Source organism: Salvelinus sp. IW2-2015, unplaced genomic scaffold, assembly GCF_002910315.2.
Source record: "Salvelinus sp. IW2-2015 unplaced genomic scaffold, ASM291031v2 Un_scaffold640, whole genome shotgun sequence".
In the NCBI taxonomy this organism is placed as follows: domain Eukaryota; kingdom Metazoa; phylum Chordata; class Actinopteri; order Salmoniformes; family Salmonidae; genus Salvelinus; species Salvelinus sp. IW2-2015.
Window position 1 is genome coordinate 330,406 of NW_019942587.1, and position 17,337 is coordinate 347,742.

General features: G+C 43.2%; 1 protein-coding gene across 4 annotated transcripts in view; it reads right to left on the minus strand.

Moving 5' to 3' along the window:
- LOC112068651 (signal-induced proliferation-associated 1-like protein 2) overlaps window positions 1-17,337 on the minus strand; it is a 95,397-nt gene that overhangs the window by 17,160 nt on the left and 60,900 nt on the right. For all 4 annotated transcript variants that reach the window (XM_024135840.2, XM_024135838.2, XM_024135837.2 and 1 more), the window contains exons 10-14: window positions 14,497-14,712; window positions 8,175-8,324; window positions 6,105-6,202; window positions 5,393-5,490; window positions 3,282-3,700 (exon numbers count right to left, since the gene is read on the minus strand). In XM_024135840.2, the coding sequence (XP_023991608.1) occupies window positions 3,282-3,700; window positions 5,393-5,490; window positions 6,105-6,202; window positions 8,175-8,324; window positions 14,497-14,712 (981 nt within the window). The remainder of the gene's footprint in view (window positions 1-3,281; window positions 3,701-5,392; window positions 5,491-6,104; window positions 6,203-8,174; window positions 8,325-14,496; window positions 14,713-17,337) is intronic.

Genomic DNA, 17,337 nt, shown 5'->3' on the forward strand with positions numbered 1-17,337 from the left:
AAATATGAGTGGCTACCAAAAATCCAGGGTTTGGGGTCAGTCCATTTTAGATCAGTAAAGTCAGGGGATAATCAGGAGGGATAATTCTTCCTCCTGAATTGAACTGACCCAAACCCTGCTACCCATATCAGTGGTTCTCCTCACGATGGGCTCTGTGTGGTTCTCGGAGCAGGTTTTGATCCTAACTCCTATGATTCCACTAGCCTACTTCAGCAGAATTCATGCCAACCCTGCCTATGCGGACAACATAGTGATACGAATTGGGGCATGATGACACTGCACTGTTGCCGCTGGCAGCGAAGGGCAAATGTGTCACACCTCATTAAATGCTGCATTGTGCCCACTGCGGGGGGAGGCAGGATCATGCCATGGCCACAGTGAGCCTGCCACAACATGGAGGACCGGTCGTCAACCTTTTAGCATAATCTTGTTCCCAGACACTTTCGCCCCAAATGCACAAAGAGTCTGGTGGACCAACGCGTCAAACGTAGCCTTTGTTAGACAATACAGAGAGGCTGGAGAAACTCCCAGCGCAGGCATTGGTTTAAATAGGCTTAATCTACCAACCAATCATCTCCCGGAACGCTTTCCCCTTCACTATCCCCCGTATGCTAGCACAGAGCCACGCCTCGCAGTCAGGTGATTCGCTAAAATGTAATTACAAATACTTTACTCAGTAGAGCACTCCCATAGAATTCTATGGCCACTCCCATTAAGGCCAATTTAGAGTGGTCGATATCCCAGGATTATATAGGCTGGGCGCAATAGCCGGAGGACGAGGTTACTTTTAGTCCGGTAGGAAACTGCACTTTGGCTCATCCAGTCTGACGTAAAATGGAGAACCTGATGTCCCCACTCAGCCTGGCACAGCATGAAAATGAAGACTATATCTGGTCCTACCTGACCCCAACATGGAGGTACTCAGCCTGGCCCAGCAGGAAACTGCAGAGTTGGGCAGGAAACGGTCTAGTCCGTTTRGTTCGGTCTGATCCAAAAATGAAGGACATGAAATGTTGGAAAGGTAAKCTTGACTCCAGGCTACTGTGCACAAGCTCGGAGAGGACGTGCGAGAATAATGGATTGGGAATCTAGTGGGGAGATTGCGATGATGACGACGGTGGTTTTTGCTTAGTCGCTGGCTAAGTAGGTTAGCTGGCTACTTTAGCGGCGCCATTATCGATGTTGATGTGCCCAGTGTCTATGTGAATTAATAAAACAATCTATTGTGCAGGCACAGCAATGACCTATTTAGCCTTACTCACAGTAATGGACTGGCCATCTGGAGCACCCGAAATGGCTAACACTAGAGAATCATGTCAGCTCTATTTATTACATTTCTATCTGCAACGTTCCAAACATTTCCTTTCACTGAACACAGCCCAGACAGCGTACGAATGAACCAGAGAGTCGGAGTGATAGTGAACCGAGTAGAGTGTGCAGGAAAAACTAGAGGGAGCAGGGTCTCCCGTTCACGAGAAGAGCTATCTATCAAGAGAAGTCCACTTAGGAAAACTCCCAAATCAACATGGAAAAGTAACACCACCACGCAAAAGGTGGGGCCGGAAAGTTTAAGGGACAGTGCCAATGCTAACGTCAACGTGCATGTAAGCCCATTCCGAGGAGGATGTCACAGCGCCGGGTCAAAGAGTTCTAGCGGAAGAAGAGGACAGCGACAGCATAGTTAACGATTGTGAGCCTAGCACCAGCAAAAGTCAGTGTTAGCCGAAGCGCTAGGCAATGGGGATCCAGGGCAGGGAGGGAGACATGGATAACGCAACATCAATATTGGGCAAACTAACTAGGCTAACTAACTATACCAGTAACATGATACCAGCTAGCCAGTTTCTTGATTAATGTACATGCCAGCCATTGTAATTTCAAGCCCGATTCCTCAACTTTTGTTGAATAGGAACTACAACATATGATTTCATATTTTTATTATGTGTCTTTAAAAGTGAGTACACCTCGGCTATTTTTACCAGAAAGGTGCAATTTTTTATCTTTCTTGGAGTATAGCAGCATTACTAGCTATTGTTAATGTCACTCATGCTAAATAATTACTTTTGGGAATGTATATTTAGGCGGAATTCTACATTTTGACATTACATTCAACATGTTTGTTTGAAGCCCTACAATTGACATTAGTCAAATCAAAATCAAACTTTATTGGTCTCATACACATATTTAGAGGATGTTATTGCGGGTGTAGTGAAATGCTTGAAAAGGCAGCCTTTGACACAGCTGCCTTTTATTTATACATTTGATGATGATTAATTCTGACTAAACCTGTTGTTATATTTATAATCTGTAGCTAAAACAACGATGAACTGAATGTTTGTGCTAAGCTAGAGGAAAGTGAGCTGCTGAGAAAACTGCTCGTCCAATAAGGTAGCCAGGGCACATTTTTTTTTATAACTTGCTTACTGACCATTCTCTTTACACCCAAATTTCGGGTGTCTTTTTCTGGTTCACTGTGCTGTCTGTAGTAGTGTTGTCTACTGCTTTGACAGAGTGAAGCCAGCCAGCCCTCTCTGAAAAAATAGCCAGCCAGCGCTCTGTCTCACTGAGTATTCTAGCTACTATACCTTTATTCTAGGCTGTTCAATCATGACAATTCAGTATATGTTCTGTAGAACTCTTTTAACAGCGTGTGTGTGTTCTGTAGCACTCTGAAAATAGTACTGCATTAGTGTACAATAGCCGTGACGCAGCTAGGTGGTGGTATTAGGGGCTGGTGTGTGTACGTGTGTAGTGGAGTATCCGAGGACTGGTTGTGGTGGGGCAGTCTGCGTCAAAGTCCAGGGCCGTTTTTTTGTCCTAGTCCGTCCCTGCTTACTCATCATGCCAATGTGTAATGTGTACATGCCTAGAGCAAAAATAACTCACATCCAATAATGACAGACATTGAAAACATGGGCAGTTTGACCTCACATTACTTAGCCTGATGATGTGTCATTGGAATGAAAAAGGTACCAGTACTGATTTACATTTTTCAGTACCAGGGTTAATTTTAGAGTGAATATTCTACAAGAGGTGCTGATGATCAAGCAGAATAACATGTCAGATGCTGGTACCGCGGATCGGTGAGTCGTTGCCAACAATTCAAGCGCTGGTCATTGGTCAGATAAAAGGGATCCAGTCAGCCTCTTGGTGTAGGGTGATGTTGCCCCTAGACACTGATCATGGGTCAGTTTTGCGGTTTCCCCACTAATGGATTGGGAGAMTGGAAGCTGATCCTAGATCTGTCCTTTGGGGAACTTTATTTCGGAGCTACACCTTACCTGGACATGGAGGAAATCTCACTCAGGTCGCCCAGGCTCCCGTCCGTTACGTGCCCAGCCGAAGTGGCCTGGGTGCTGTAGCCTTGTGACGTCAACCCTCCTTCCGGCGTCCCCGCTCCGTGGTAACCCCCCGTCCCGTGGTACTCCAGCACCCACTGCTCCCCTCGGGCATTCTGGGGGACTGGCCGGCCAGCCGAGACCCCCGGTACACCACCTCCGCTGCAGCCGGGTAGAGGGGGAGGTGGCGGGGGCATGCAAGGTGCCGTGTCGATGCCGCTGTCGGTAGATGCGCCCTTGATGTAGATGAGGCCCAGGGCATCGGGGTCCATGGGGTCACCAGAGCCGAAGCGCTTGTCGTCGCTGCTGCCGCTGGAGGCATTGCTGGAGAGCGTGTTGCTGCTGGAGTGGCTGGAGCCGGACTGGGAGAAGAGATGGAGATCAAACACAACAATAGTTAGTGGTTAGCAGCATTCATTTGTGTCTGAAAATTAGCGGTTAAATCCTTGCTTCGTCCATTCTTGTTTRCTCAGTTCCTCTCAAAGAGCATTGGAGTAAAGGATCCAAGACCTCGCCCTCCGACCTCCAATGACCTTTGAGAGGAATTGAGGAAACAAGAATTCGGCAGCTAGTGTACAGAGGCTCGGTGTCCTTACACCACAATTCAATCATATCTTAGATAAAAGCGGAAAAACACATTGTGGATTTATTCACTGGTTCAGAATGTATTAAAATGGGACCCAAGTCGGCTATGAATATACCTCTCTTAACAGGAGTAGGAAGCTCAATGGCTGGATTGCTCTATTAAAGCAAAATGTGAATGGTTTAAAGTCCAAACCACATATAGTCTAGCAACAAGAAAAGTATGTTTTAAATTAAATGTAGTTTTGTTACACTAAAGGCCTGTGAAGTGGTATGTTGGTCATTTTCCCACACGACTTGTTGGATTAGATTAGGGTTAGGAGTATGGTAATTTACTGCTGTAAATACATTGTAACAACGAGTAAGTACAATAGTAAATTGTACCAAACATTTCCAGGGCCCCAATTTCATCATTCTCAAGTTAAGTGGTTAACTACACCGTAGTAAAATAAATAATTCCTGAAGCTGCAATTAATTGAAAACTCCATAAACCGAGCCATTTCCAAATGGGTTCGGAGGGCATATGAAACTTTAATACGCTCTGCATAGGGAGACAAGTACATTCTACCCCTCGTTCTGTTTATCCCCTCAAGCTTCAAACATTGCAATATTTTTCCCAGGGCCAATTGTTGGGATGCTTCCTCATTTACAGTAATATTAATGAAAATAAATAACCCACATGAATCGATAATCACCATGCGTCGCCATTACTTTCAATACACATTTACATTTATTTAAAATTAAGTGGTGGTGGTGGTGGGGGGGTGGGGGGGGTATTACAGGATAATAAATCCCGAAGCGACAGTTTGCTGTTAGTAAAAACGTCATCAACGACAAGGGTAAGCTGACCTTTTCTGGCCTGATCCATCAAGGACCGTTCTAGTCAACCTGACGAGAGGAGGGGGGGCCCTCGTTCTCCGCAGTCATAGCGCTACACACCATCGCACTGTGTAGGCTTGGGGCTGTATGGGTAACCAAGCCGTTCTCTACATCTAGGTGTGACCCTAAAGATCAAATGACTATACGTACGGTATCATGACCCATCTGTCAAGGGTGTCGTGTTGCGGTCCAAAACCGAAGACCATGCACTTTGCTAGTAGGGGATAAGGTGCTCTGCGCGCGCATAGTTAGGTCTACCAAAGCCTTTATTGACTGGCGGGACTCCTATGGGAAACGGTCACCGAAAGGCCATGATGTTCTGTCATTGGATGACATGAATGCTTTCATATGAAACGAATGAAACATATGATTGATTAATGAATTACTTTGTTTACTTACAACTACCTGATTTAGTCCTGAAACAGTGTTACAAGACATACTTTCCATTGATGTTCAAAATGTAGGCTATTGCATGAGGTGACATAGACGCAACAAGCTAACCCAAAGAAAAAAGCATTACAGCGTAAAATCAAAGTTAACCTGGCAACCCTCAATAAACATCAGGATAACTCTTTCCAAGTACGAGTACTCACGTGTCGGTATTTATCGGGGGAGTCCTTTGCTCCTTGTCTCGGCTGGCTTCTCTCCCTCGTGCTCAGAATCTTCGTGGAGGGATGGTGCCACTTGGCCTCTGCAAAAGAGGAATAAGACAATTTGTTATTTTTAATTTTTTTGTTGATATAATTTTCTCATTAAAATACTTGTGTTGCAATTTCTACGATACTGCTCACCAGAGTTGACGTCAGGAACTATTATATATTCACTAGGAACCAAACAGATTGAAGTGGGGAGGGACTACCTGAATGTGTCCAATAAGAAACGCCTGTTTTCCTTTCCCATTTCAAAACCTTTTGATACAGTGTGAACTAATGAATATGACCCTAGTTGCCATTACTGGCATTTTTTCAACACAGTTCCTGAATGCCAAAAAAATGAATTGGAATGGCAGTTATTTGGTCATTCTATTTTATGTTACAGGCTATGAAAGCACATTTGTCATTTGTTGACATCACAACATGACACATTTGGTAACACTTAATGTGAATGACAATCTTGAATCTGGAAGAATGACAGTTAATATTGCTTTCTGTTTTGTCTGTCTCCAGCTGACCTTTTCGCTAAGTGCATTTCTACTGACAGGCGAGTGAGTCACTGTCGTAGCACAGTTGATAATGATGATGAAAATGGTATTGGTGAAACATGATGCTTATGATGGTGCTGGTGATGAAGAAGGGTAACTCATACCTGCAGATCTGGTCCTCTCCAGCTTGGGCTCCCTCTCTCTCCGGCCCTCTCCCTCCTTGTCGCTCGGCTGGTCCAGGAGCAGTGCAGGGGACTGGCATCTACAGGTGCACGAGAGACGGATATGACAAAGCTAGCGGTATCAGCAAACTGGTTTAAATCTTCAAAAGTGGGAGGAAAGATATGACGTCTTTGCTGAACATTCTAACCATGAAGACAAATCAGGTCAGCCATTCCTCCCCCCCAAACAAACTCACAGTTAACTGACCCCGTACCTGAATGATCCAATGTAGAGCTGCCAGTTCTTATCACAAGGGTTGGCAACCCTTGTCCTGGAGTAACGTAGGCACTTCAAATGTTTTTGATTTAACCTACCTGGATGACCAGGTGTTATGCATTTAGACAATCATTTAACTGACCAATTACCTCAGTTGGTAAGGTGTGGTACCTAATCGGAGCAAAATCCTGCGGCACTCCAAGAACAGTTGAGTTGCCTACCCATGCCTTACCTAACCTAATCACAACTGTATCAACTTTCAATGCAATCATTTTGTCAAATGAGAATTGTTGCCCTAAACTCAGGCCTCAAAGAGAAAAGAGAATGCTAACCAGCATATCATGGCTCCCAAACATTACAATTCAGAAAATGTGTTCAAATTATAGTCTTCTCCCACAGCATCCTCAATGCTTTGCCATTGCTTTGCATTGGAACCTTTTAAGTGCATTGTAATACTTATCAACCCCACTTCCTGCTTTTCACACCACTGGCCATTGTTTCACTGTTTCTCACCACTTGGCTCGTCGCACGGAGCTATTTCAAACCTTTCCCTTGGTGTGTAACAGTATCCGTTAAGCTGCGGCTGCCCGGACACATTTCCACAACGGATGCTGTGGGGATATTGAAGGAATGCCTTATAACCTGAGAGCCAGGGTCCGGCTGGGGCCTCTGGCCCGGCGCCTATAACCTGGTCTGGACTGCCGAAGGTCAAGGAATGGGGGGTCCTGGAAGAACCAGGATGGGGGGGTAGTAACGGTATTGTTCTGTCCTAGATAGAGCAGACGGCCTATCATATGACACAACTGGTCCCACTACATATACTGAATGTATGGGTCACTGTATTGAATATATACACGATGCTGAATATATGAGCCGATGTAGTGAAAATAAACACTACACTGATGCTCCTGCATTGTTTGGTCTTTGGTGTTTTAGGCTGAGTATCTGTAAAGTATTTTGTGACAACAGCTGAGGGATAAAGGGCTTTTAAAATAAATGTGATTGAATTTGATTGATTCATATGCAGTATGAGTCACTGTGAATGCTGAACAGTTATGAAAATTGCTTTGGATAAAAAAAAATGCTAAATGATCATAGTATTATTATAGTCCTCTTTCTCTAAAGATTATGTGCCATCTACAGTATGCACAGGAGGGAATAGTCTGGTTTAAAGGAGTGTAAATATGGATTGAACCTTCGATGTAAATATCTAGCCTGTAGCACTATTCATATGAATTTTAATTGTGCATTATTCTGTGTTTCTATATATTATGTACATTGTCTTTTTAAGCACGTAACCAAATGAATTTCCCCCCGTTGGGATAATAAAGTTGATCTAATCTAGAAGCAAAGAAAAGCACCTAAATGCATTTTATTAGATGACAGCCATCTCTACCATTTATTTGTGCTCGGGGTCTGTAGATTTCTCCTAATGCTCATATCTGTAGGCCTATCTGTAACCGGGACACACAACAGATGCCATCAAATATGGACCTGATTATTTTGAGAAACGTAAACATCCAATAAAAACTATCCCTTTAAACAGATAAGTGGGCGGGGTTTCCACTTTTGGTACTATTTCATTGGCACGATTGCCCCAGACAAGCTACATCAGGCGCAGCTACAGTATTTGAATATAATTGTATTCAAACCCAGTCTGCTGTGTACGTAACTCTCCATGGAAGGGTGAGGCTTGAGGTTGAGAGTTCCCTCACATGTACACCGTAGTCGTCCTAAAATATACACCATAGCTGTCATAAAATGTGCACCGCAGCACTGTGCTCTAATGCACTTACCCGTTAATGCATCCCGCCTTCTGGGACCAGGTGCCACAGGGTCCGGGGTCACTGGACGTGGACTGGTTGCTGGGGGAGCTGCAGTACAGTTGTCCTGCTTCCCGACTGCTACAGGAGGCCGTAGGGGAGATCTCATATTCCTGCAGTACCCTGAAAACCACAAAATAACATTCAGGGGACATTGAACCTAAACAGGCCTCAAAGTGCCCCACCTATAGGCTACAGCTCCAATGGCCCCGTTGAATGGAAAGGGTTAGTTGTTGGTTTGATTCTCAAAAGGGCCACGCACACTAGGTCTAAGGAAACGATTTGACTGCACCGAGCAAACCAAACCAAATTGGCCACTGGGTGGGTCACTTGGGATAAATGCATCTGCTAAACGACCATGTTATCACTCTATTATTATTATTATTATTATTATACTATTATTCTCAGGAGTTATGAAACAAAATAAAAGGTGCTGTCAAGACAACGTCAGGCGTGTCAATACAACTCATCACCTCATCTGGACGCATGATGCATATGCTCCTGTTTGTTTGTTTTGTATATCATTATGTGTACTATGCCAAAGATCAAATTACAGATAAGAACGTTTATATATATGTATATTAAAAAAAAGAGGGTTTATTCGATACTGACAATACAAAGAGTAGGTCAACCGTTATACTGTGATGATAAGTTGTAACTGGACTACGAGAATCCCATCCATTTATGAAGTGTGCTTGGGGAAATACTTGGGGAACATAGCGTAACTAAGCAGTTAGGCAAGGCGTTATTCTTAGCCTGAACACACTGTTCCAAGCCTCCGCGGAGTGGGAGATGCTCGAGCCTCCGACTCGTGAAACCCGACTCTCCCGCCGGCCCGGGAAGAACGCTGAGCCCTCGAAAAGGAAACACGGAATTACACATCATATGGAGAAGCTGAGATGGGATCGTAAATGTGCAATGGAGAAGCGAGCATAATGGAGGTTATACAGGGCAGGGAGGGAGTAAAGGATGAGGAGGTGTGAAAGGGATCTTCAATGCTGCATCTTCAGCAGCATTGGAGCAGGCCTGCGTTGCAAAGCGTTGGCAGCTGCAAATTGAGTCCCACTCCCTCTTAATTACCTGGCAAAGCTCTGACTAGGAGTCGAAGCCACAAAGTGTTTGCATATGTTTATTGTGTGGGGATCGTTTTGAATTCCGTGTCTCCGTGTAGGTTTCCCTTAGGAAAACATGTCACCTGAATGGTTCCACTGTACTACCTCAGAGTCTATCACTTCTGTTTTTTCTGTAGAACCCAGGCAAAGTGTCACATATGACAAATACGGTATGGTAAAAGTGTGCGGGGAAATGTAATGTTACGTGACTCATAACCCAGAAATCCGTTTTTTATATTTCCTGCTGGTAACGGTGTGGTGACTCCCGGTACGCTCCACAGTGCTTATAAGAACCAGTATGTTACTATATTAACTGGTCTGGTCCGAAACGTAGACTGAGGAGGCTAGTGTCTTACGTGGTCATTTAAAATTGTATATATGTTTTTATTTTCAAGACATTACGGCGACATTGAAAATTCGAACTTTGTTCTGAAAGCTTTCCCCCTGAAGTGTAGCTCAAAGCGCTAACTAAAACCCAAATAATAAAAAAGGACAATGACTAGTGGGTCAGGACTTTAGGTACACTAAAGCCTTAGATGGAGTTTATCGTAGCACACTGCACTTTATTATGGGCGACAATTTTAGTACTCATCACTGCATTCTTCTACCAGAAAGTTGGTTGGCCCTCTGATGTCACGTAGGTTGATACATTGCTATGTTTTCATTTATAAAGCCATTTTACAAAATCGGTACAGTGGGACTGACATCTTCACTAAACTTTAGACACCTGGTCTCAGGAATGGCGAACTCTGAAAATTCCGTTGGTCTCTACAGAGTTCTGTAACTCCGCTGTTAGTTTTCTGCCACCTTATTTTGTGGAACGGTCTTTAAAATGTCCTTAAATGTGATTGTTTTGGCGCCTCTAGGGTAATTCAGAAAGCTGATTGAGGACCTTATTACTGATGAATGGGTTTGTTTTCTTATGACCGTGTTTTCCTTTCTGCTTGCGTTTTGTATTTATATTTTGATGTGGGTATTTTCTGTAACTCAGGGTGCCATCTGTAAAAGAGATCTTGGTTTCAGTATGAATTAGAGGTCGACCGATTATTGAAGGACCAAAAAAAGCCGATAACGATTAAAATCGGTCGATATATATATATTTGTAATAATGACAATGACAACAATACTGAATGAACACTTATTTTAACTTAATATAATACATCAATAAAATAAATTTAAATAAATAATGAAACATGTTCAATTTTGTTTAAATAATGCAAAAACAAAGTGTTGGAGAAGAAAGTAAAAGTGCAATATGTGCCATGTAAAAAAGCTAACCTTTAAGTTCCTTGCTCAGAACAGCAAAAATCCTTGAAGCTGGAGACTCATATCTCCCTCACTAGCTTTAAGCACCAGCTGTCAGAGCAGCTCACAGATCACTGCACATGTACATAACCCATCTATCTACCTACCTCATACTGTATTTATTTATTTATCTTGCTCCTTTGCACCCCAGTATCTCTACTTGCACATTCATCTTCTGCACATCTACCATTCCAGTGTTTAATTGCTATATTGTAATTACTTCGCCACCATGGCCTATTTATTGCCTTAACTCCTTTATCTTACCACATTTGCACTCACTGTATATAGACTTTTTGTTTTCTTTGTTCTACTGTATGTTTTGTTTATCCCATGTGTAACTCTGTGTTGTTGTATGTGTCGAATTGCTTTGCTTTATCTTGGCCAGGTCGCAGTTGCAAATGAGAACTTGTTCTCAACTTGCCTACCTGGTTAAATAAAGGTGAAATAAAAATAAAAAAATATGAAAGCTGGTTCCTTTTAACATGAGTCTTCAATATTCCCATGTAAGAAGTTTTAGGTTGTAGTTATTATAGGACTATTTCTCTCTATACCATTTGTATTTCATATACCTTTGACCATTGCATGTTCTAATAGGTACTTTAGTATTGCCAGCCTAATCTCGGGAGTTGATAGGCTTGAAGTCATAAACAGCGCAATGTTTGAAGCACAGTGAAGAGCTGCTGGCAAAAGCAGGAATGTGCTGTTTGAATGAATGCTTACGAGCCTGCTGCTGCTTACCACCACTCAGACTGCTCTATCAAATCATAGACTTAATTATAATATAATAACACACAGAAATATGAGCCGTAGGTCATTAATATGGTCGAATCCAGAAAATACCATTTCGAAAACAAAACGTTTATTCTTTCAGTGAAATACGGAACCGTTCCATATTTTATCTAACGGGTGGCATCCCTAAGTATAAATATTGCTGTTACATTGCACAACCTTCAATGTTATGTCATAATTATGTACAATTCTGGCAAATGAATTATGGTCTTCACACAGTTCACAACGAGCCAGGCGGCCCAAACTGCTGCATATACCCTGACTCTGCTTGCACAGAACGCAAGAGAAGTGACACAATTTCCCTAGTTAAAATAAATTAATGTTAGCAGGCAATATTAACTAAATATGCAGGTTTAAAAATATATACTTCTGTATTGATTTTAAAGAAAGGCATTGATGTTTATGGTTAAGTACACATTGGTGCAACGACAGTGTTTCTTTCGCGAATGCGCTTGTTAAATCACTGCATCGATTATATGCAACGCAGGACAAACTAGATAAACTAGTAATATCATCAACCATGCGTAGTTAACTAGTGTTTATGTTAAGAGTGATTGTTTTTTATAAGATAAGTTTAAATGCTAGCTAGCACCTTACCTTGGCTCCTTGCTGCACTCGCATAACAGGTAGTCAGCCTGCCACGCAGTCTCCTCGTGGAGTGTAATGTAATCGGCCAGAATCTGTGTCCAAAAATGCCAATTACCGATTGTTATGAAAACTTGAAATCGGCCCTAATTAAAATAGGCCATTCCGATTAAATCGGTCGACCTCTAGACTGAATCGCTGATAAAATAAAGATGAAATGAATTCACCATTTGGTGCCAAGCGGGGTTGACATCTTAACTCATGACATATTAAGTTTAATGAGAGAAATGTCACAACAACCATTTGGTTCCCAGACTGCCAACAGAAGAGTTTTTAGCGAAGCAAACCACCCATTTTCTTCAACAGGTCTATAATATACACTGACTGGTACAAAACATTAAGAACGCCTTCCTAATATGGAGTTGCTCCTCCGCCCCTCCCCCCCTTTCTCCATCAGAACAGCCTCAATTCATCGGGGCATGTACTCTACAAGGCTTCGAAAGCATTCCACAGGGATGCTCGCCCACGTTGACTCCAATGCTTCCCACAGTTTTGTCAATAAGGGATCAAAGCTTTCACCTGGATTCACCTGGTCAGTCCATGTCATGGGAAAGAGCAGGTCTTCACAATATTTTGTACACTCAGAGTAGACTTGAAAAGTCTTTCATAACAGACATATACAAGGACACTCCAATCTGAAAATAGAGTTCTCCCCTGAGAGGCCAATCCATGCCGCAATCACTCCTGTGAAACCACCGACTAGAAGGGAATCACTTCATCTCAATTTTCCGTCAGCAAACAGACGGTGCTTTTCTTTCTACAAAAGGTCAAACTCATCCCACACAATTGCACTACTCCCGCATATACCAGTATGCTTGCATGCGCACACACAGTTGTCACACAGTTGTAAATGGACATGCACACACTGATTAGATGTAACACCACAGATACGCATGGCATGGACACACACGCGCGTTCAACCCGATGTGTAATGCAACACTACCCTGAAAGACCAGTGCTGAGGTAGCCTTACTGTCGCTGTGTGTGTGTGTGTGTGTGTGTGTGTGTGTGTGTGTGTGTGTGTGTGTGTGTGTGTGTGTGTGTGTGTGTGTGTGTGTGTGTACAGACAATTGTGGACAGTCCACAGCAGAGGGGCAGTGCAGGGCTGCAAACAAGCACCTCGACACTCTAGAGCTCAATAAAACATTCACACGCCATGACACCCTGCTAGCTAACACCCCTCCCCCCCTCATGCTGTGTGCCATGTTAAATAACAGGGGCACAACATGGAGGTCGATCCTCAACCCTCAGACAGAGTGAGAAACATACACTCTAAATACAGGGTAAAGAAAGTTGATGCTTATGGAGTGATATTAGTGCCAACAAAATGAAGCATTTCATAATACAAATTCAACATGATTAAATTCAGATAAAAATTCTGTTGCCACTAAAATCACTCCATAAACCATGACCCAACATAAGAGCAAAAATAAAACACTAGGAAAAACCTTATAATACTAACAGAAAAACAAAACAGAAGAGACTATATCACAGTGCCATCTACATTCAGCATTGATTCAGTTGTTTTCTCTAGTCCTGGGACCCACTGTGTGTGCAAATACCATCTGAAACAATGTCTATGAGAAACACTGATTTAAGTATAGTAGCCACAGTATGTTAGAGTTGGAATTAGAGCTGGGTCGAGTTCATTAGGCATGAACGGTAGAAAACCGACAAACAGGGACGGTTTACCCAGACTTGTCAAATAAAAGCTCATTCCTGTTTTCCATTGCAAATCGTTTTAAAACACTTTGTTGGTTTCCCTAACGCCCCTTCCGCCATTTTGTTTTTTCTTCCTGTCAGAGCCCAGTCTCAGTTTCCCAGTCATGTATTTGCCCCTTGCTAATTTTATGCTAATCAAATTACAAAAACCTTGACCTCATTATGCACAGCCTATGCTAATATCGTGCAGTGTGTCAGTGATACTAAGGATAGAGGTGCCATTGTGTCCGTCGAGAAAATGATACAATTTCACTAACAAAAACAAGTCGGCAATGAGTCCTATTCAATTATTAGTACAGGTCCTTGGGATGAGTCAGACATGGTTGGCCAGCAAATCTGTATATGTACATGAAAATATTTTCTGAGTTGGAGTGACTCTTCATGCCAAGCAAGGAAGCATGCTTGATGTAATATAGCTCAAGTCTCTTTCGGTGACACACTTTGAGCATGATCATGAGTGTCAAAGGCAGGGATACTCAAATCTGGCCTCCAGACAAGAAGTACTGCTGATTTAAATTCTTCGCTCGAAGCAGGGACTGATTTAAGATCGATATTCCACTCACTAGCACTAACCAAAACAGTGACAATGAGTTTACTCTGTTCGGGAAAAAAAAACATCAGGACTTTGGCCATCCAGGCTCAAAATTTGAGTACCTCGGATCTAGGGCGCTGGAACTAGGAACTATGAGTCAAAGAAGATGGAAGTGGGTGCTGAGGTGTACCTGGTCCCGTCCTGTTGCTTCCTGTCGAAGGAGGTGCTGCGGGAGATGGCCCCCTGGGCGTAATGGAACATCTGCTGCCCGGGGCTGGGGCCCTGTGTGGGGGAGGTCCGGGACATGGATGGGCCACCACCCGGGGCTGCTGAGACACGGTGCCAGGCGGCAGCCGCGCTGGTCTTGTACTCCACCACGGGGACGCGGTACATCTCCGAGCAGCTCCTGACAGAACAAATCAAAGACACCTTAACAATTGAGCGTCTTACAAAACAATCTTAAAACGGTGAAGTACATGTACTTACATTATACTGTAAGAGCATGAGTAAGTGTGGTTACATGTTATTATGTGCATCTAATGTAAAAAGTGTGACACAATCCTCATAGGCTACTCTAAGTCAATGGGAGAGTTATGTTGATATTTGGCAGATGGACTGCATTTTAAGTGTTAGATATTTTGAGATTTCACACTGCCTGATACGTCCGATTCCAAAAGAGGTACAGCCGTCGTTCCACCTCTTTCTTGCTCGCTTGATTTAACCCTCAGAATATAGTATTAACCCAATGTTCTGAGTGCGAAAGAGATGACCAACTTTCCATTGCATTTGGGACCAGTCGCTGCCAACTTGTGTCCAACCTCATCCAAATGTACTGCTACTTTGCTACAGTTAAATATGTTCAATATTTGCTGATGGATATGGGCTACATTGACTAAGCCTGTGGCCGATTGACATCAATAACACTGGTATTAGTATTTTATTAGGATCCCTATTAGCTACTCTTCCAGGGGTCCACACAAAACATGACATAGCACATAACATTAACAGACAACGTTGATTAATTTAACATTACTTAGGTCATGACTGCAGAGATAATTAGCTATATAGGCTGAGTCCCAAAAGGCCCCCTATTTCCTATACTGAACAAAAATATGAACACAACATGTAAAGTGTTGGTCCCATGTTCCATGAGCTAAAATAAAAGATCCGAGAAATGTTCCTTACGCACATATAGTACAAAACTATGGATCATGTTGTTTTCTCCTTCACTCTGCTTGATTCCTGTTAAAACATGATTTGGCAAGTTTCAAGATCTCAACCGACCCAAACGACGGCATTGGAATGTCCCAAAAAAATGGCACTGCCGAAAGCCCTGTCTTGATTCATAAGTCTCAAATGGCACCCAGGGCTGTGGATCAGAGGGCCGTGGATCAGGGCCGTGGATCAGAAAAACCAGTCAGTATCTGGTGTGACCATTTGCCTCATGCAGCGCAACATCTCCTTCACTATAGAGTTGATCAGGCTGTTGATTGTGGCCTGTGGAATGTTGTCCCACTCCTCTTCAATGGCTGTGCGAAAGTTGCTGGATATTGGCGGAAACTGGAACACGCTGTTGTACACGTCAATCCAGAGCATCCCAAACATGCTCGAACATGCTCAAAAGTGACATGCCTGGTGAGTATGCAGGCCATGGAAGAACTGGGACATTTTCAGCTTCCAGGAATTGAGTATAGATCCTTGCAACATGGGGCCCTGCATTATCATGCTGGAACATAGTGATGGCGGCGGATGAATGGCACGACAATGGGATTCAGGATCTCGTCGCGGTATCTCTGTGCATTCAAATTGCCATTGATAAAATGCAATTCTGTTCGTTGTGCGTAGCTTATGCCTTCCCATACCATAACCCCACCACCACGGGCACTCTGTTCACAGCGATGACATCAGCAAACCACTCGCCATCTGCCCGGTACAGTTGAAACCGGGACTCATCCGTGAATAGAACACTTCTCCAGTAAGCCAAGGACCATCGAAGGTGAGAATTTGCCCACTGAAGTCTGTACGACGCCGAACTGCAGTCAAGACCCTGGTGAGGGCGAGCTTCCCTGAGATGGTTTGACAGTTTGTGCAAAAATTCTTTGGTTGTGCAAACCCACAGTTTCATCAGCTGTCCAGGAGGTTGATTTAAAATGATCCCGCAGGTGCAGGAGGTCCTAGCTTGGCGTGGTTACACATGGTCTGGGGATGTGAGGCTGGTTGGGCGTACATTCAAATTCTCTAAAACAACGTTGGAGGTGGCTTATGGTAGAGAAATTAACATTCTCTGGCAACAGCTCTGGTGGACATTCCTGAAGTCAGAATGCCAATTGCAATGCTCCCTCAAAATTTGAGACATCTGTGGCATTGTGTTGTGACAAAACGGACTATTTTTGAGTGGCCTTTTATTATAAGGTGCACCTGTGTGATGATCATGCTGTTTAAATCAGCTTCTTGATATGCCACACCTGTTCGGTGGATGAATTATCTTGGCAAAGGAGAAATGCTCACTAACAGGAAGGTAATTTTTTTTTTGTATCTATTCTATATGGGAATAGATCGATATAAATGCACCAGCTAAAAACATATGAGGTACAGTTGAAGTCGGAAGTTTACATACACCTTAGCCAAATACATTTAATCCTAGTAAAAATCCCCTGTCTTAGGTCAGCTAAGATCACCACTTTATTTTAAGAATGTGAAATGTCAGAATAATAGTAGAGAGGGTGATTTATTTCAGCTTCTATTTTTCATCACATTCCCAGTGGGTCAGAAGTTTACATACTCTCAATAAGTATTTGGTAGCATTGCCTTTAAATTGTTTAACTTGGGTCAAACGTTTTGGGTAGCCTTCCACAAGCTTCCCACAATAAGTTGGGTGAATTTTGGCCCATTCCTCCTGACAGAGCTGGTGTAACTGAGTCAGGTTTGTAGGCCTTCTTGCTCACACACGCTTTTTCAGTTCTGCCCACACATTTTCTATAGGATTGAGGTCAGGGCTTTGTGATGGCCACTCCAATACCTTGACTTTGTT